The 14,242-nt window shown below is 36.8% G+C and overlaps 1 protein-coding gene and 1 long non-coding RNA gene across 4 annotated transcripts in view; both read right to left on the reverse strand.

Moving 5' to 3' along the window:
* Positions 1-1,970: 1,970 nt before the first annotated feature.
* Positions 1,971-10,008, reverse strand: LOC112972168. 3 transcript variants are annotated; one of them, XR_003255561.1, is made up of 5 exons: positions 9,913-10,008; positions 8,825-9,031; positions 8,088-8,262; positions 6,030-6,149; positions 1,971-3,087 (listed from the first exon to the last, which is right to left on the reverse strand). It is a non-coding gene; the product is annotated as an uncharacterized LOC112972168 (long non-coding RNA). The 3 variants fall into 3 exon arrangements; XR_003255560.1 differs by lacking the exons at positions 1,971-3,087; positions 6,030-6,149 and adding an exon at positions 6,996-7,939; XR_003255559.1 differs by lacking the exons at positions 1,971-3,087; positions 6,030-6,149 and having other exon boundaries at positions 6,996-8,262.
* Positions 10,009-11,489: 1,481 nt separating this feature from the next.
* The window catches only part of UFM1 (ubiquitin fold modifier 1), a 13,315-nt gene continuing 10,562 nt past the window's right edge, over positions 11,490-14,242 (reverse strand). The window contains exon 6 of the mRNA XM_026078299.1: positions 11,490-12,780. Coding sequence (XP_025934084.1) covers positions 12,713-12,780 — 68 coding nt within the window. The 3' untranslated portion in view covers positions 11,490-12,712. The remainder of the gene's footprint in view (positions 12,781-14,242) is intronic.

Consider the following 14,242-nt stretch of genomic DNA (forward strand, 5'->3'; position numbering starts at 1 on the left):
GTGCTATGTTTGAGATGGGATGGTATCAGCCTGCCCGATTCTGCTCCACTTATTCGAGATCAGTGGCACTTTACTGAGCAAATTAGTAGATGGAGATACTGTTCAGCAAGAGAAAAGGCAGAAAAGGCAGTATACAGCAGGGGAGGGGGGAGAAGCCAGAATATCAGGAGTTCATGCACAGATGTTTTGAGATGCTGGTATGTTATCTATGTAGACTTAGAGGCACTCCAAGACGTGCGAACACTTGAAAGTTGAAGCCCCTTATATTTTCACCTCCTCCTTTTTCTAGATCAGCTTATCTAACTGAGCCCATGTCCCATATACAATCAGTCAAAAACCTTCATGAGAGCCTCTCTCCTTGGAGGAAGCAGTTTTGTGCACCTCCCATGAGAAGCCCCCCAGGGCTTGAGAAGAACTTCTTTTTTTCTTTTATAACCTCCATTAAGAAAAAAATTCTATGTTACTTTCTTGAATAAGGAGTGCTACTTAGCTGAACTAATTTTCCAACAGGCATGCTTTTTATAATCTTTTACTGCAGCAAGGCATATTTTGAAATGCCTGAAACTTTCTGTTTCTCAGCCTCTATTTATTGTGCTTCTTATCACTCTGCATGAGAGCTGGCTATACTGGTTATCAGCTGCTGTAGTTAGCAAGAAATAATAGTGTATAGTGGATTTGTAGGATAATAGGATTAAAGTATGGCTTAAAAAATATCCTAAAAAAAAATGACAGGAAAGAAGGCAACCAGACCAAAAAATTAAAAACAGAGCCAAAAGAAAACTAGAGGAAAAATGAGGCACAAAAGCAGTTTATGGCTTCCTCAAAGTCATTCAGTAGCTCAAAAGCATATTCAAGAATTAAAGTGAGGTTTACCTGAGTGTTAGTACTCTAGCCACTAGAGACAACTTCTTTCTCTCCCTTTCCACTCTCTGCAGCACTATTGATCTCTATCATAGAAAGGCCTGATCCAAAGCTCACCCAACTCAAAGAGTCTATCCTTTGACTTTTATGAGCAGTAAATGGGCTTTGTGGAATAGCTGAATATATATACATTTTTCTGAAAAAATAAAGTATGCTGTATTGCAGATGTGAAAAGAACCAGAATCTAGAAGAACATGCATCTCCCAGTCCTCTGGTGTAAGATGAGTAGTGGGTAATCAATGACCTGAAACAATAAAATTCTCAAGAAAGCAAGCAATACACCATTCTGGAATGGGATGGAAAGCTTCTTTGATCTCTCACTTTGGGTTAAGCCATTTGCCAGATGCTCAAAAGGAAGCTTTTTTTAAATTTTTTCTTGGACTCCTTTTCCTGTTTCACACAACTGCCTTTCAAGCAACACAAACATAATTCTCCTGAAGCAACATGGGGAATATGAAAAAGCACCAAATATTAAAGTAAAAAGACAAAGCTAATTTAATGATTGAGTTGTCCAAACTGATGTATTATGTTTCCAGTACTGGAGCCTGTTTTCTGCATGCCAGAAATTTTGTTTTGTTTTGTTTTGTTTTGGTGAACCTGTATTCAGAGTACAAGAGACTTTTTCAGCTATATACACTAACATTCCAGCACCTTCTTACGCACCAAATTAGCCCTGGGGCTGGGGGACAGAAAAAACACAGCCATGGCATCAGCTAGACTGGGAATTAAGAAAGCAAATTCAGAGCAACCCAGAAGAATGGACCACTTTAATTGTGCTAAATTAAATGACAGAAATGGAAGCTGTGGAAAGGAGTCAGCAAAAAGAGAAGAGAGAAAAACGGAATTCAAAGAGCTGAGATGGAGCAAAGATAGTGATAGAGAATCTGAATTGGATTCAATCAAAGGAAGAAGGAATTTTATAAAAAGGTAGATGTGCAGAGAATGTTGAAAAAAAAAGAATGAAGTGTGAAAATGGCAACATTAACTAAAATGAAAGAAAGCCCCTTAGCAAAGAAAGATTAACATCTTTAAATATGTTGATGCAAGAAATTAATTGAATTGACAGAGCTATTTATAAGATTCCAAATTAATTTATTGCCTGAATACCTCTGACAGGAGCTTAATTAAAGCACAGTCTACATTTTTTCTTCAGCTTAGTTTTAAACAGCTTTTTAAGGAGCTGCATACGTTTATGACAAATAATAGTGCGGCTAGCTAGGAAGTTAATAAAAACAGTGATATGCAGAGAACAGGAAGCATCATCTCCTACACCTGCACTGGTCATTAGGTGCATTAAGGGAATTGTTTGTTTTCTGTAAAAGCCTCCCTGATTAGAATCCATTTTACCTGCTAGTAGTCCATTTAACCTAAGTTCTTTGACTAGGCTTCTCCTATACTCTAGAAATAGGTACCTACAGGATGCAGTTGGTCACATCACTTGTTCTCTGTATCAACTGGGGAGAGAACCAGAAGAAGCAGGCTTAATTTTCAGAAATTAAAACAGAGATTGGGAAAGACTTTCTAAATGTAAGTGTTGTAAACACTGGAGCAGAAAACCTCTGGAAACTGCAGCATGTTTTTTACTGGTAATTTCAAAGAACAAGATGTTTAAGAGAAAAAAGTAATGGTACAGTTAGACTTATTCTTGCCTTATTCTTTAACTACCGCAGAACCAACAGTTAAGCTAGATCAATTTCTTTCAKCTCTTTACAATTTTTAGACTCTGAAAAATTCTCCAGAAGAGCTGTGGATCTCTTTGGAAATTTCAGATGTGTCAATTGCATGTAATTCATGTAAGCCTGTTCACAACAAAAATAATTACAAAATTATTGTGTAAAGAAGTTACAGTTCTTTGTACTTATAGTCTTATACACTACATCAAATAAAATGGTACCAACATTGTTTTTGATAAACCAAAGTGAAGCAGAATCAGTGCATTTCAATTGCAGATCTTCTCCATTCAGTTCATAAGAATATTTCATTTTCTTTTATACTGAAACTAAAAGTTCACATGATTTAAGTACGTAATCATACATATTACTGATATCATAACTATTTATTTGCCAGTTCATGGTCGTTGTTCTTTCCTCTTTAAGCAGAACTGAAGTTTCAATCCACTGTCACTTGATAACACAAGTAATTGCTTGTCTTAATTTAGCTGTTAGACTGGAACAGAAATTGCAATACAATGCAGAAGATTTTGTATGCAGTAATTTTCCTCACTCACTTCAGGAAAGCGTTAGAAAACTAATATTTGAGCGCTAATAAGCGGGTATATATTTTGCATTTGTCATCATCAAATGTCAACTCTTTTTCAGACAAAAAGTTGTCGAGGGTTGTGAATGCTTTAAAATTATTTCCACTAACTAGATAAACCCTAAGTTAAAGCTTCTTGACAAACATCTTAATTTTGTTATGAACACTGGAAGCTGTTACATCCTTTTCTTGTGGTCCTAATTTTAGGTCATCAAGCAATGAAAATATATCACAGAGGCAATTTAATTAAACTTTGTTTTCAAGGTGATATCACAGTTCAAACTAAAAAGAAAATTTACATTTAAGGCACAATATGAAAATGAATGAACAAGTGTTTTGCTTCGATAGCTGACGCTGTATAAAGTAGTAAAGTTACTGTTTTTCTTTTCATTTCATTTCAGAGAGCTGAAAATAGCTTTTTTACCTTTGATACCTTTAACTGTTTTTAGAGCTGAGTCCAAGGCAGTTTACATGCTTGGTATGTTTTTTTTAGCTTCAAGGGCTTCCCAATGTAAACTGCAATTTTAATCATTTAGAGATGAGATAGTCTATACTACTTTGGTGATAAAAGATGTGATGTCTATTATGGAAGCATCACTAAAGCCACACAGATGGACATACTGAATGGTCAGAACTGAAAAAAGTAAAGAGCTTTTTAGAGATTCCTGGAGCACAACCACCTCTTCAGCCTGTGTTTGGAAGCAGGGCTAAGGAATAACCACAGGGCAGTGGTCACCAATCAAAGTTTGGTGAGAACTGCCACAGAAAAAAAAACAGGAAGCTGCTCAGGTCATGTCTAGTCTCATTAGTCCCTGCAGCACCCAAATGCTCTCATTTTAAGTTCTATGGATTTTTTTTTTTAATCCCTCATAAACATTTTTTTGTGTCTGGAAAATTTTCTGGTATTATTAAGTTCCTTTGGCATTTCAGGACAGAAGAAACTTAAAATTTACAGGTTAATTCATAAAAGTACATGGCTGAATTTGCTTTCCTCTGTAATCATTTGCAGATATTTAGATATAGCCCACAAACCTTCATTGGTCCCTGACCCTTAAGGTTGAAAGCAGTGAACTTGGATGATCTGTTTCTGTGGCCATGTGGTTACAAATAAAAATGAAATTGGTAAAATTCAGACTAGCTGTTAAATGATAGATTCATGGGCTTGAGGTCAAATGGTACTCACTGTCCTGCAATCCCTCTCTAAAGCAGATGTGTCTTGCAGACAGTTGGACTGGTCCAAAACAGAGCCAGGAAGTGAGAATAATCAGTACCTGAGCTCACACTCTGGCCCACTCTTATTTTGTGGTACAGATGTATTCCTTGTGAGCAGTATTTAGTCAAAAAGTGGGAATTAAATGAATCTGACATAAATAGACCATTTTGATTTCATTGTCACCCAGAATGGATAACGCTGACTACTGTGCAGTTGGCAAGACGTGCTGTGCACTTGTTCATGTACTAATAATCTTCTCCTCTGCATGGGTGGTGCTTATTGACATTGAGAGCTTGTACGATCTCTCACTATGCGTGCTGGGGGTAAAGATGCCTAGTTACTGTTACTGTTAGAGARTATTATTTGTATCCTACTCAAGAGCTCATAGGAATGGAATAGAACCCTGTCACAAGTTAATGGGTCTCCACTGCTAAATCACTGCTGCTACCTAGAAATGTCAATGTAAAAGTGAATTGAAACATGTTAACTTTTCAAGCAACATGGATCCTCTGACAGCATTTTATTACAGTAATGCTATTTACATTCCCTCCCCCGCCTAAGTGAGGAAAATGTCATTTAGAAAGTTTCTGCAATAAACATTGCTCCCTGCTGATTAGCTACATCCAACATTGCCTTATTGTTTCTGACTTAAATATTAAAAATATAATTTACAAAATGTCTAATATTAACATCATAACAAATACACATGCTTTTGTATTGCCTTTCAACTATCAGTCTCCAAATTACTTATGCAACTGTCACAGCTTCAGCACAACTGTAGAGGAAAGATTTTCATTTCCCCCTCTGCTTGGTCAAACTTTTACTGTCACTCCCGTTACAGTAGGAGGTCAAGGACTGTACTCCTTGAATACACAGGTACTCCAGAATACATAGGTATTCCGAGAATATGCAAGTGTGGGGAGGGCAAAAAGGAGTCAAGTAGGAAGAGCTGTGGCTGTGCCATGTCTCTACTGCCTGGGCAGGCACCTAAGGCAAAGCAAGATGTAGCTCTTTCTCCACCAAGAAAAAAGCTGAGAGAGGGAGCAAGGAAAGAACGAAGCAGGGACTAGCTTAAGTTGGAAAGTGCCTCTGGAGGTCTTCTGATTCACACCCCTGCTCAAAGCTGGACTAGCTTCAAAGTTACATCAGTTGCTCAGAGCCCTGTCCAATCATGTTTTGAATATCACCAAAAATGTAGACTCCACAGCCTCTCTTAGCAACCAGTTCCAGTGTTTGGGCACTCTCACAGTGAATAATTCTTTTCTTATATAATTAATCAGAATTTCCCTTGCTGCAGCTTGTGCCTATTGCTTTCACTGTCCACCTCCAGCTAGCTTCTGTCGTCTTCTTCTCTAGAACCATTCATTAGGTGTTTGAAGACAACAGCTCCTTATCCTTGTTTCAGGCTGAATAAAACCAGCTCTTTCAGCACTTCCTCCTACATTATGTGCCCCAATCCCTTAACCATCCTGGTCATCTTCCACTGGACTTTCTCCAGTTTGTCAGTGCCCTTCTTGTACTCTAAGTCCAAAAAACTCTATAAACCACAAAGACCTTGCTCTGCTGCTGCCAACTTGGAATCAGGGCCCTGAGTGCACTCCCCCCCCCACCTCCTGATAGTTTGGTTGCCTGGGCTCACCTAGGATATTAAGATGAAGGTTCAATTTTCTCCTCATCCTGAAGGTCAGCCTCCTATCTCCCATTTCCCAGGAGAATGGTGAAACCAGTAGGTTACATGCTATCCTGAGCTGAGGGCACTCTGCAAGCAGAGTACAAATATATATATATATTTGCAAGCAATATATAGGCAACTACAAGAAAAGGTCCGTATGGCAAAGACAGAAAACCACAGCAAATACAGATACAGCTTAGCATTTGAAGCTTTCTCTCTGGATTCATCCTGGAAGGTTTGTGTTCTTCTCCCTGCACCTATGACCTTTTCTTTGTTTTATCTGCCGGCTGTTGCATGTACAATACAGACACCATTCCTAAAACAGAGACTGGAATCCTCCTCTCCCTGGTAAGTATCCAAAGTACCAGGTTGTCAACCAAGACTTCCTCCTGAGCGCCTTCCTTAACATGCTAGGAGCCAGACAGCACAAAGAAATGTTCCCTTACCCAAAGCATTGGCAAGTTAAGCAAAAAAATATACATTAAATTTGAAGTATGAATCTGATCTCATACATAAAATTGTCTAATTGTATAGAACCAGTCTCTTCTTTTCATTGCAACAGAAGCCTCCTCATTTCAGTAGGATTACTTTTGTGATATGATTCTATGTCATGCATATTAGAGCAGCAGGCCATATTTCCTAGATTATTTAATTTTGGAGGTCCCTAAAGAATCATTGATTCAAGAGTCACTAATTAACTAGTAGGCTACATTTAAAGGTATCTCATTAGACTGCACCGAGGGGAACCTCACTGTTCCGAAACTCACTGACCTGAACAGGTCAGTTAGTTCAATACTGTTTGCTTTTACTGAAGTTGTAGCAGCTGTAAGAATGTGTGCTTACTATATTCAATATAAGTTTGCACTTTAGCATTAAAAAAAAAAAAAAAAAAGTAAAACCTTTTTTTTTTCAGGGACTCCCCCACCCCCCCCATGGATATAACTGCAGTTGTCCCAGATAAAATCCTGTGACAGTAACACTACTCTGAACAGTCAGGAAGAACCAATGCATTTGGGCAGGAAGTCTGTTTGGGACGCATGTTTGGTAACAGTGAACTTAACACACATTTCTGACAGAGCTCCAAATTAGCTCTTTTGCCTAGTTTTATTCAATAAAAACTTTGAGAAAGAGAGACCTAAATTAGCAGTGGATATTTCTGAGTGGCTACAAGAACTGCTTAAGCCCTTGAACAGCAACCTCCTGAAGGCTATTTGCTTGGTTTGCAGTACGTAGCACTGTAAATTTGCAAAATTCTCACTATTCATTCTCTTAAGACAGTGAGCAACCTCACTGCATTTTCCAATGGCTTGTAATAGCTGGCTAATAATCAGTTGTTTTGAAACAGCCCTTTACAGATTATTTTGTGCCAGGACATAAAATCAAATCTACAATGTCAGAAGATACAGCACTCTCTTAATGACTCCAACTTTGATCTCATTTTGATAAGTGAGCAGGAGACAAACTGCGCTTCTATTTGCTGCGCTGCGAACATTTATTTTACAGACTAACAGAAACAAATTATTAGGAAAAAAATACCAACAACTTTTGTGTGCAATTAATCTGAATTTCTGGTAATTACTCCTGTAATTGGACCTGGAGTCCGTACAAAAAATATTCAGAGAACAAACCTAAAATCTTTTAGAGTAGCACTCAAGAAGAACCGATACAATGGCCGAAATCAGTAGCTCATTCCAATAGCTATTTCAGGAAAATAAGTTGGCCAGCATGGTACCTGTGAAAATCCTAAGAACCTGCTCATATCAGTGTTACCTTGGTGAAAAGTCCATACATACAAGCAATCTTCCCACAGGCAACTTGTACAAGAGTTGCATGACTAGGTCCCTAAGATGTTCCATCAGGCTTGACATCAGCTCTGCCTTGAATAGAAGGTGGGATAACAACTTCATTGCTCCAAGAGAATCATGATGACTCCATAKATCTATGGAGTTATTTCTCTGTTCTGTAGTTTCTTTATATTTAAAGGGGGTAGCCATTTATTACTGGCATGCATCTGCCACAACTTACCATTGTGTGCTCTGCAGTAGCTCAGCTATTCTGACCAATTAGTAAAGATATCAAGGTCCTGCTTCCTCAGGGAAGGACTTAAGCGCTGCACAGTTCAGTTACTTGCATGCACAGATATATTCAGGGTCTGCAAAAACCCAGACTGGTACAGAAGAAGCATTTCTATTCCTATGATCTAAGAAATAGAAAGTCACAGCTTTAAGTTTGGCCCATAGTAAAAACTAGTAACACTTTGTAATCTAAAGCCAGTACGCTATCTAAAGATTACGAACTACTTTAGAAAACTAGATATGAAAAGCAGTTCAAAATAATGTCTGATGCTTGCAAAACATCAGGAACATGAATGAATATTGATACCAAGCCATTTTTGATCATCCATAGCTGTAACATACAGTAGATGTAGAAGATGTGCTTCAGAAACATATCTCCCTTGCATTTTGTCTTGTAAATAACGTTATAGCTCTTCAGCTGAAATCTGTGAGAGGTTTGTTACAGCAAACTGAATAGCCTGCACCTACTAAAAACTTGTGGCTTTTACTATGAGGAGACAAACAGTGCAAGTCTGGATTTACAAAGTGATCATGTATCACAACAGTGTAAGAAAGTTCTCCCCCCACCCCCATTTTTTTTCTTTTCATTCACAGTGAATCTTTATAACATCTGAGGTTTCTGAAGTTTGTATCATTTTGTTGTAAGGTGCAACATCTCAAAGCATCTAATGTTCAGATAGTACTTACAGACAGTATCTGGCATTTCTCATTAGTGAAAGACACTGACAGTTCCCACCCACAGCCTCATAATTTTCTTCATGGTAATAAACAGGAACACGTATTGCAGCTGGTCTTTGTATTAGTGGCTGCGTGAATGCATTTCAAACCCTCTAACATCTGCTTTCCAGGAATGCTTAACCTCTTCAGGAAGATAAAGGAGACTAAGTCTATCCTCTGAAAAAAAAAATGTAGTAATAGAATCTTTTGTTTTCTTCTTCAGTACACGTGTATTCTTCTTTGTTTGCAGACAGAACTAATTTTAACCCGACAAAGCTTTCTGTAAAGAATAAGCCCTCCCTCACCCTCCCACCAAGACTGCTGAACTTGTTGTTAAAATGGAAAAAAACAAAAAAGCAAAAAAAGAGATGACTTCAACTAAGCATATGACAGAGAAAAAGCAGGTTTGTTTTCATGCAAACAAGTTTTCCATGTTATTTTACCTTTGAACAAGACACTAAAAACTTTGTATCATATGCTAAGCATCCAGGCCAAACAACAAGTAGGTAGAGCCATGCTACAACATACAATATTGAGAGGAGGGAGAAGTGCTTGTTGGGGACATTTTCAAAGGTTAACGTTAGCCCCTGCATGCTCATGTCTCAAGGCTTTCTCGAGAGTCAGTAAAGAGAGAAAGGCTTCTCCAGAGGGCAATTCAGAACTGAAGATTCATTTAGCTACCCTGAATCTCCCTCTGGAGGAACCTCACTTTCCATTTATTTCAGAAACAGCCTGCAGAGATTAGCTTCACAAGGATAATGTTAGCCTTTGTGAATACTCCCCTCTAGCTACCTTTCCTCAGTAGGAACAGTGGCTGAAATTTGCTATTGAGGTGCAGAGTTAGTTAGGTGTACAGTATTTAAATCTGAACACTATGTATTGCACATGAACTCAATTTTACTCAGCTGGAGCTTGGAACTCACCCAGTATTGCTGAAATGCAGTCTCCACAGCACTACTAAGATGACTGCAGGAATTAGTTTTTCTACTGCCCCATTAAGCTGCTCTATTTGACACTACCTGCATGCTGCGCTACAAAGGCTACTGTGCCCCCAGTACCTTCATTCTAACATCTGCAGTCACACTGGCACAGTTCCTTCTCTCACTCCAACTGCACTTTTTAATCACTGGACCAGCAATGGGAGGTGGGTTTTCACCATTGACCTATACACGAAGAAAAAAAATCCTGAACTTTGAGACCTGTTGTGAACAATTTTCACAGTTACTAATTAACAACAAGAGAGGAAAATGGCCTTTTAAACTCCAACACTGAATAAAGTTGGATTTTGTGGCTTGGGAATACAAAGAAGAAACCAGATACTACCGACAGAACTGTTATCAGGGCCTTTTCTAACTGTTCCAGTTCTGTATTACATCAAATCACTGTGCTTCCTTCCCAGATAAATTTCTGTGATTTCTTCAAATTCTGTCAAATAATAGATTTAGTTCTCTTAGAACATTTTATAAAATCAAAAGAATATTTACAGCTCTTTTAAAGTTTCGGTGAGATTTTTTCACATCAATGGTCTAGGATTCTGCAAAAATTCCTCTTCACGAAATAACTTGTTAACATAAAAGAGCCATCATTTGAAATGTAAAATATGGAGAAAAAAAAAAAAAAACCTTCAAATTGACTTCACATCTTCACCAAAGGAGCGACAAAGCTGATCAAAGACAAAGGAAGTCTTGCACTTAACATCAGTCAGGTTCTAATCAGAGTCAAAGATAATATCAATTCCAGGTAGAGTTGATTTCCAAAGTATGACTTAAAATTCAGTTAGACAAAGTTTGGGAATACAGCATACTTTTGATAATTTATGAAGATTCATAAGCCCTAGAAAGCTTTGTCCTACACTTATATTCTTCCTAAGTCATGTTTGACACATAATATAGATGTAACAAAAAAAGCTTACCAACATCAAAACAATTTACAAATATCTTACTAAGTACATTTTACCACTGATACCAAGCTGCTTTACCAAACAGGAAAGATACGTTCAGGTTTTAGAGCCCATATTGAGAGAAATACATAATGCACACAGAAAGTACTACAAAGATAATTTTTTGTTCCAAATGGGCAGTTCCTTTACATGTTTTTATATACGTATATTATTTATATATATATATAAAAATATACAAACTTACAACACAAAATGTCAAATATTTACAATATCGGTGTTCTTACCTAAATAAGAGTGTAATAAATGTTAGTCACTTGAAATTATTTTACCCAGCCCTCTTCTATAAAAACATCAAATTATCTCAGTTTCAAATTGCATTTAACCATGATAGCCTTTCTAAAACTATATTGCACCTTTAGACAGGAAAGGAAATTTCCTATTTGCTATATTCTAATACCAGGTGTTTTTTCAGGTGTTTCCACTAATTTTGCAGACAATAATTAGAAGCAATTAATCTTCTCCATCCTAATTATACTGTGGCATTAGATTAATAGAAACTATGAACTCTGCCCTTAAAAATCAGTGTTCTGTAGAATTCCGTGTAATAAGAATCTTTCGGCTTGAAATGAGTCTCTCATTGACTATCACATGTTGATTAAAAGGTCAAAGGACAGAGTTTTTAATTTATTGTCAAAATCTAATTAAGAAAACAACAAAGGAACGAACAGCTTCAACTTTCTTTTTGTTCATATTGTTTATTGAAGTAAAGGAAAACTCAGGATTTTACAATTACATTTTAGAGTTGGAAAATGTTTATTCTCAGATATCACTTTCAGAAGAGTTTTCCTCTATGTGCTTACTTTGTGCCAACTCAGAAAGGCATTTTGTACTTCTATAACATCTGCCACTATTATCTGAACATCCTTTTGGAGCATGATTATTGCACAGGACAGTTATATTGGTAACAATCTCAATAAGACAGATAAAATGCAAAAGAGTAAGATTTTGCCAAATATATTAAATTACAAAATAATATTATCAGTTCAAGAAAAACAGCAGTATTAATTTCTCTAATTAAAATACACATTTGATAGTTTACCTCAGGCAATTTATAAACAAGCGTATTACCTGAACACAAACATTTCAGTGAATTTTACATGGTTCCCTTGTAACACACAGTAACAAAACAAGACTTTTACAAAGAAACAAAGTTAGTTTACTGAAAAAGGAATGACATATTTAACCAATACCTATACATTCCCAAATTATGATGCTACCCTTTTCAGCTGACAGCACTTCATTTGAGGAGATCAGATCTCAAATTCTATGAAACTGTATTTTATTTAATTTCACTAAATGTCAAATGAAATTTTAGCACAGATATCCCTGTATTTTCCTTTATCTAAAATAATTTCAGCATCTTACAATTACTTTGGAACATCTGGCAGTTATTCACTTATTTCAGTAACAAATCCCTGAAATTTCCCTTATATTTGAGCTAAATATTTGAACATGGGACAAACTGTTCTTCTGAGTGTGGGAGTAGGTATCACGGTTTATAAAAAAAAAAAAAATGTTTAGCACTCAGTAAAGAACAATTTCTTTGTAGCAAAATCATAAACATCTCTCCACCGAGTAGGCTCAAAATACAGAATATTTTAAATCTTTTGATTGTGGTTGTGGGCTTGCCCTTCTGCTTTCAGTACCACTTTTGGACAGCTCCATCTTTCCTTCAAGAAGATAACTAGTCCATTCTTCTACTTGTCAAAGAAGAATGAGTGTATGATTTAATACCTTTTAAAGAAGAAAGTGAAACCTTATCTCTATTTAAAGGAAGATCAAACCCTGGGGAGTCATTTTTGATAGCTTTAAAGAAGGCCAATTCATTAGCTGAGTTCCAAAATAAATACAACTTGGCTGCATGGTAATGTCACTTATTCCAAAGCTTTCAGTAGTCGTTAAGAACTCCCAACTCGATCTCTGGGAATAATCCGTAGATCTGAACCATGCTTTAGAAATACGTTTCCTAAACAAACAAACAAACAAAGCTGGTCATGCCTAAGTTAGATATGATACATATATATCAAATAAAAGCCCTTCAGGAAAAATGTTACCTGAAAAGGCATACACATTTAAAGGACAACAATATCATGAGGTCAGTGTTTAACATCTTTGTAGTAATTTCTCCAATATATCAGAAATGTATTTATGTTCTCACAGAATTTTACCTTTTCCTCCCTGTATCTGCTCTCTCCAAAGAACTCTTCTTGAATTCTTTGGAGAGAAGTAAAGTAAGTAAAAGTACCAAAMTCAATCATAAGTAAAAATACCAAACCCGGAGTCTTATATTATAAGCTTATAAGCTCTGGTCTTTCAAACTTTGCAGTTCTGTACTTGAATATACCTGATTTTGCTCACATATTATAATGGTTTCAAGACCAGGAAAACAAGCTTTACTTCTCCACAATTATTTAAGTCATTCATGCATATACTCATTCTGAATTCTCTATGTGGTACAACTCTCATCAGCTTCTAACTTCAGAACCTCAACTGTACCTGCCTTTTAGAAAGGCTCTGCTGTTGTTCAAAACGTAAGTCGGTCTTACTGTGGCATGAAAAATTCTTGGACTTCATTCATATTTGTTACTGTATAGTCCTAATCATGATAGCCTTTTCAGGAAGGGAAAGTACAGAAGTTAGAAGTATCTAAAACTTACAGCTCTAGAACATTTTGTGTGTGTATTCAGGATTGTCATTAAATTGCTAATTTCTTCTATTAAATGTGTAACATTTGAAAATGAAACCACACTGTTAAACATGTGATGCCTTATTTAATTAGTGTATCAAGTTATACTTTTTAAATTAACTTCATACTGTTATTACAATAATTTTATGTTATTATATAAAGCATACTATATGGACTTCTGCAATACTGGGTTTTGATAATATCTACCTACACTCATTCATCTTCATGTTGTCTTGTAAAAATAGAACCATCATATTTCTCTCCCAAACACCCCATTTCATGGACGCAGAGAGCTTTCATAACAAAAGATTAAGATATTTAACATTTGTTCAATTTATTAATATAGTGGAACAAAACTCCCCCTTTTTCAAACTTCACATTTCTGGCACATGGATCAGGACCAACACTATTCTACTTACTCAACATAATGAGGATTAGAAAATCCAATTCAAAGAGTGTATCATCACAATACATTCTTTTTTTAGAGGTCTCCCAAGACCACATAATGAAGAGATTGTTCAAGCCCATTAGGGCTTGAACATAAATCCATCGTAACACCATATGACCTGGATGAAGGGACAGAGCGCACCCTCAGCAAGTTTGCTGACGATACAAAACTGGGAGGAGTGGCTGATACACCAGAGGGCTGTGCTGCCATTCAGAGAGACCTGGACAGGCTGGAGAGCTGGGAGGAGAGGAACCGCATGAAGTTCAACAAAGGCAAGTGCAGGGTCCTGCACCT

The sequence above is a fragment of the Apteryx rowi genome, unplaced genomic scaffold (assembly GCF_003343035.1).
Source record: "Apteryx rowi isolate R43461 unplaced genomic scaffold, aptRow1 scaffold_478, whole genome shotgun sequence".
NCBI classification, from domain to species: Eukaryota; Metazoa; Chordata; class Aves; order Apterygiformes; family Apterygidae; genus Apteryx; species Apteryx rowi.